The sequence below is a fragment of the Austrofundulus limnaeus genome, unplaced genomic scaffold, assembly GCF_001266775.1.
Source record: "Austrofundulus limnaeus strain Quisiro unplaced genomic scaffold, Austrofundulus_limnaeus-1.0 Scaffold597, whole genome shotgun sequence".
NCBI classification, from domain to species: domain Eukaryota; kingdom Metazoa; phylum Chordata; class Actinopteri; order Cyprinodontiformes; family Rivulidae; genus Austrofundulus; species Austrofundulus limnaeus.
The window spans coordinates 115,458-122,137 of NW_013952999.1; the positions used below are offsets into that span (position 1 = coordinate 115,458).

A 6,680-nucleotide genomic window follows, 5' to 3' on the forward strand; every position below is an offset into this window, starting at 1 on the left:
GATCTAATTTTTGAATAAACGTATAATTTCTGTTTCAACTTAGTGGTTAAGACTTGTACATGATCACGATAAGTCAGTTATTGTTACAGTTTGCAAAGTTGTTGCAATGTTGCTGTAGACTTGGTCCAGTGTGTTATTCCCACAAGTTGGTATGGGAACATGCTTAAAGTATTTTGGAAATACAGCCTGTAAGTTGCCCTGGTTAAAGTCACCAGCAGTAATAAAAACAGCATCGGGGTGGCTCGTCTCCACTGAGCTGATGACATCATTGATTTCCCGGAGCGCCGCTGCTGAGTTCACTCGCGGGGGATATAAACAGCAGCCAGGAGCACAGCGCTGAATTCCCGCAGTAGGAAGGGCGGACATTTCAGTAATAACTCTACGTCAGGTGATCAGAGCTTGTGAACAGAGTTGTTGATAAACACTCACACACACCCGCCTTTCGTCTTACCGGAAGCAGTGGTCCCCGAGTGTAAACATACATTTTTTTTAACATTCATTTTTGACTTTGATCAAATGTTTTAATTAATTTTTAAATGTGTCCGAATGAGTTGTGCAAAACATCTCCAGATACTGTAATGATGGTGATGATGATGATGCAGAGTCTGCTCAGAAAAGTTTCCTCTGAGCAAATTTTATCGGTGACCCCTGATTTCTCTCGTGTAGTAAACCGTAGGAGAGCTTCCTGTTCTGTTGATCTAACATTTTGTGAATAGCTGGGTTTCAGTCACGTGGTTTCGAAGGCGGAGCGATCTCCGCTGGAGGACAGGGGGTAAAATGTCTATGGAGGAAACTACTGTAGAGAGTTTATATTGTATGGATTTAGATCCTATTTCAAGATATATAACAACAATTTGTTCACAAATAAGTCAGACATGACTCATAAGATAAAGATGAATGGGTTTTAGACAGAACCTAAAGATTTGCTGAGGCTGTCGGTACCACGCACGTCTTACATCACCAGGTGCCAAATAACCAGCAAAAGTTTATCTGATGAATAATTCCACATGATTCTGCCCAACCCTATAACAACATATGATAACACTGATTATCACACAAAGATGAAAAATGTAGAAAGCTCACAGAACGACAACGTAAAAAAGTGGATTTTAAACCGTCTGCGGTCGGGAGGAGCAGAATGTCTGCAGGCAGTGATCACTAATCAGTTAGCTGCTAACTTGTTTTAGAGGTTCTGTTTGTAATGATAATTTATTTAGTAGTGAGTATTAAGTTACTGGTAGTTTAATGTGGACCTCATCTGGACTTTAGGCTGCCCTAGTTCTGTGTCGTTAGGTGCTGGAAGTTTTTGATGTCAGTGTCTACTGTTAGCATGATCGTAACATATAAAACAATCTCAGAATAAACACTCACCCTGGCAAAAAACAAACGATAATCATCATGGAGCTGTTTGGTACCGAGGTTGTGGATCCACCCGCTGAATAAAAAGTTCTACACCTCCAGTTGTTTGCTGGCTTTTATCAGCTGTTCCGTGTAGTTAGCATCCAGTTAGCGCCACCGTACCGTCTGCCCCGGCAGACCGGAAACGGGACCATAGAGTCTGCTCGGTGCTCGATCTTCTTCTCTTCCCTCATAATCGAAATAGTGAATCACCTACTTCCTCATCAAAGTCCTCACTCTGTCTCCAACTGTTTTTCCTCCATCTCTGCCTTTGAGCTCCTCTCTCAAACTGCGGCTCGGTCCGACCCCAGTCCAGCTGGACTGGAGCTCCACGTTCATTGCCTTTTTTTTTTTTTGCATCAAAAACACTAAAATAACTTACTAAACTTCACCGTAACTATGAAATACAGTATAGTTATACAAATATAATAAATGTAATAAATTTCGGATATCTCTTTGCTGACGTCCGATCTCGCTGTCTCTCCATCGCAGCCGAACTTTATTCAACTTCCGCCTCTTTTTATTTTTATCCTGTAGATTTTTTGCCACTTGTTTAATATTTTCAGGCTTCAGTCAGAAAGGAGTTTGGGGGGTTTAGGTTTGTTCGGCGGGGTTGGGGTGACACCAGAGGGTGGAATGAGGTGTTTTTCCCCATGAATCAGCCCTCTTTTACATCCTCCTGCTGCAACGTGCTTCAAATATGACAAACATTAATAAAAAGAGCCATAATTTAATTTAATTTAATATATAATTGAATCAGTGTATAATTATTTATTATTAATTAAGTTAGAATGATTGGAGCACTCGTAAACTACACAAGATATGGGCATTTTTTTCAGATATCAGATCCTCCACTTTTTCACTTCCGACCTCCATCCGAACTTCGCGCTCTAGTGGCGCTGCATCGTGACGTCACGTGAAACCCTCCTATTGATCCTGAGGTTTTGTGAAAAGCTGTGGAGCTCAGCTGGATCTGTAGGGGTTTGGGGCTTTTCTGTGAAAGAAAGTAGTTCTGGGGACTTCATGCAGCTTTTTCAACAGTAGAACTGCATCAATAACATCAATATACGTATACTGTATAACATAGTCTGCTCTGTTTCTGTTGCTTTAGCTTTCTGTGAGAACAACATGTACCGGTAGTTTAACACCTCTTATTTGTAAAACGAGAAAAAAAAGCAATTATAATGTTGACCTTGCTTTTATAAATATGAAAGTATCTAAATTAAAATGATTTGAAGATTCAGGGACTTCAACACAATACCAGCAGCATAATAAAACATAAGCAACAGGGTTTGTGCAGGGTTTTCAAAAGTCTAAAATTTGAAAATCAAAATTGTAGGTGGCGGCACGGTGGCTCAGTTGGTAGAGCTGATGCCTCTCAGCAAGAAGGTCACCGGTTCAAATCCCGGTCCGGGGACCTTTCTGGGTAGAGTTTGCATGTTCTCTCCGTGCATGCGTGGGTTCTCTCTGGGTACTCAGGCTTCCTCCCACAGACCAAAAACATGACTGTTAGGTTAATTGATAACTCTAAATTGTCCCTAGGTGTGAGTGAGAGAGTGAATGGTTGTTTGTCTCGTTTGTCTCTATGTGTGGCCCTGTGATGGACTTGCGACCTGTCCAGGGTGTACCCTGCCCCTCGCACTGTGACTGCTGGAAATGGGCACCAGTGACCCACGTGAYCCTGAAAAGGAAGAAGCGTGTACAGAAAATGGATGGATGGATGGAAAATTGTAGGTCTAAAAAGTCTTTAAAATGCCCAGATTTTCATCCAGTCTTAAATTTAATTTAGTCAAATCTTAATCTTTTTACTTTCAATCATTCCCAGAAGTGTTGGCTGCATAAATAAACAGAGTAAAGCACAGTAATCACAGGTTGATGTGATCTGTCTTCATGAAGTGCTGAGTTTGCTACCTGTCTTGGTTAAACTACAAATCCTGTAATAACTGCAGGCAAAAAATAGCACAGTTTACTTCAATGTTTTCGACCTCTTTGCTGCTACAACGCATGCAACAGCTTATGGACCTGCCACAAAAAAACAAAGAAGTTCAGTCATGTCCACTGCTTGTTTAAAAATGGAAAGTGTTTTCAATGAGACTTGTCTGGATATCAGTCATTTTTACACTCTGTTGGAAGCGGTCCACAGCAGTCTCAGATATGAGCGTTTCATTAAAATAATTCAGTGTTCTTGTATTAAAATTAAATATTATTTAATAACTGAATTGAAAGCAATAAAAGGTTTCTATGTTAAAATTTCTGGGACCATTTCAATGTTATTGTTAATGTGTCAGTTTAGTCTTAAATGTCGTTCCTGATGGTCTTAAAAAGTCTTTAAAAGGACTTAAATTTAACTTACTGAAACCTGCATGAATCCTGAAGCAATTATCTCAGGCAGGAGATACTGTAACTTTTTTTCCAGTGTATGTAACAACAGCATCATTTATATCAGGGATGGGCAGCGTCTGTAAGCAGACTAAACACAAAGGTTTGCCTTGAAACTCTGTGAACAGATTGTCTATCTCTGGAAAAATGTGTTAATTGTTTCATACTTAAAAAAGAAAAGCACTTTTAAAGCAGTTTCCAGAATCTGCTGCCAGTTGTCTGTCCCTGATTTATATATACATTCTTTTTTTTTTTAATCAACAGCAATATCAGGATGCCATCAGAGCTCATACCGCGGGCCGACCTGTCAGCCTGTCCGATCTTCCGGTGCCACCTGGTAAAGTTGTGAACGTCATATTTCAGGCTTTTGCTCCAGTTACTTGAGTTGATGAGTTTGTTTACGTGCGTTTCCTTTCTAGGCTGCCCACCGCTTCAGGGCTCAGAGGGGAGTCAGCAGAACTTCATGGGTGTTCTGGAAACGGCAATGAAAATAGCAAATCAGGATGCTGACGCAGAGGATGAAGAGGAGGAAGGACAAAAAGAAGCTGCTAAGGTTTGTAGAAAAAATAAAAACATGGATAAAGGCACCACCAAATGGTCTAATTGTTATAGGGCAGCCAGGAAACTTGATTGTTTGTGGAATAAACAAACTAAAAATCATTTTATAGTGTGCCATTTCATCTCCTGCAGCTTTCAGAACATGCTGTTTTCATCAGTACTAGCTTTTTCTCTGCACCTCCTGCATCACTTTTAATCTGATTAATAGAATAGAATAGAATAGAATAGAATAGAATAGAATAGAATAGAATAGAATAGAATAGAATAGAATAGAATAGAAACAGCTTTTATTGTCCCGCAGAGGGAAAATTCAGGTGTAACAGCAGCAGCAGATACATGCAACAATCCACAAAACGATATATTGCTTTGTGACATTATCAACAGTAGCAACAATAATAGAATTAAAATAATAATAATAAAAATAAAATAAAATTGCTGTACAAGGCTATATAAAAAATATTTTTTCTTGTAAAGACACACACAATGTAAAATGTAGAAAATCAGTTCTAGCCGCATAGCCTGTGTATAAATCTGTTTGTTTTATTTATTTTTTTTGTCTTCTGATTTTAATTTCTGCAGCCTGCAGTGCGTCCACCAGTCCAAAAGGCAAAGTCTCCAGCCCCCCAGCCCCCCCAGGCCCCTGGAGGATCCTCAGCTCCAAAACTGGGACCCAAAGGTTTGTTCAAAGCCAGGCATGTTAGGGGTGCAATGATACAGAAAATTCACGATACGGTTTGGCTCGATACTTTAGTCTCACGGTTCGATATTTTTTCAATAAAAAAAAAGAGAAATGTCCATGCCCCTTTTAACTTGTAATTTNGCACGCTGCTGTGTTGCACAACCAGCTCATCCATCCATTCTGAGTCTGAAAATCTTAACTTTGCGCACGAGTTTATTACCATAATTACTGTAAACACAGAGGAACTTAAATGTTTGGTAGAACATAGATCTTAGTTTATTTCATAGCTGACATTAAGAAACGAGTCTCTGCATCTCAGTAGAGAGTTCACATGACAAGACATGATGTTAGAGAGTCCCCACAAACACTGCGCGCGCCGCAGCCTTTGTGCGCAGTCGTTTGTCTGTCAAGCTTTTGCTCTCCTACTTACAGCATTTTCACAAGTTGTAAAGTCGACTTCCACGTGTCATTTTGGAGAAATCTACAACAACGTAAACGCCAAGTATGAAACACCTCCACTGCCGGCGAGGGTGCACRCGCTCCAGAGCGCGACCATGACTAAGCCTTTAGAATCATATGGATGAGACGATTCCATTGGGCATGACTCAGCTTTGGGTGGACTGGACTGGCACAGTCCTGATCGGTCTGCCAGCTCCCTCTGGAAAGCTCCTGTGGAACCCCAGTTTGATCGCTTCTTCTCTACGTGCATGCACGGCGCATGGCCCCTCACTGTGTCATGCTCCAGAGTGCAGCAGTGCCAAACTGAAAAAGGATTATCCCTGAAAACGGCTGATGAGCCACTCATCATCGTGGATCACAAAATTCTGTTTATAAATAAATGCTCTGCGTGTTACATTATTTATTATATCCTTCAGTAAGGCTGAATCTGTTCCTGGTAAATGTATTTTTGGAACAACTTTGCGCATCCTTTAACTGCGTCCATGTGGATGTCATAATTGTTAATCATGTGAACGAAATAATTGTTAATCATTTGGATGTAATAATTGTTAATCATGTGTGTCTGGTGTAAACAATAATCATTTTCACATCATGAACAGTTTCTCAGAATCAACTCTAAGTGTCACCAGTGGAACTGTTATGGCAATATTTATTTAACAAAGACAGAAATACGTGATCCAAGAATGAAGGTACTCCGTGAGATGATCAGCTGAGTTTTATTGCAACAAGAGAGGAAACACAGAGAACAACCTGGCCTGTCTCTGTGCCTCTGCTTCTCTCTGTCAGTCTCTCTGTGTCTCGAGAGGCCTCATATATATATTAACAAACACCATTATGTCATCTTAGCAAGATTTGATACAAGGTCAACGGAAAACACAAAGATAAACACAAGTGATATCTAAGAATGACTGTTGTTAGCAAATCTTGTTCTGACTTTAATCATTCTATCTGCAGATGCATGTCATGAAAAACTAGGTCATTAAAGGATGTCATGAATTACTAGCTTAAACATAAAAGTATTAGTTCCATTACATCTCCCCATCTGATCCTTATCGTTATGCCGGAGCAGATCCGGTCATGGACACAGAGGCCCAGGTCCCGAGGGCGCACCACCCCTCAGCCAAGGCCAGACAGGGTCCGAGCACCCAGCCCCAGACACCGAGAGCCACCAGTGCACCGGCGGGCAGAGGCACAACCCACCAGAGGG

General features: G+C 40.8%; 1 protein-coding gene across 1 annotated transcript in view; it reads left to right on the forward strand.

Annotated features, from left to right (window-relative positions):
* cc2d1a (coiled-coil and C2 domain containing 1A) overlaps positions 1 to 6,680 on the forward strand; it is a 35,063-nt gene that overhangs the window by 10,213 nt on the left and 18,170 nt on the right. Inside the window, exons 11-13 of the mRNA XM_014026859.1 lie at positions 4,042 to 4,114; positions 4,197 to 4,330; positions 4,915 to 5,011. Coding sequence (XP_013882313.1) covers positions 4,042 to 4,114; positions 4,197 to 4,330; positions 4,915 to 5,011 — 304 coding nt within the window. The remainder of the gene's footprint in view (positions 1 to 4,041; positions 4,115 to 4,196; positions 4,331 to 4,914; positions 5,012 to 6,680) is intronic.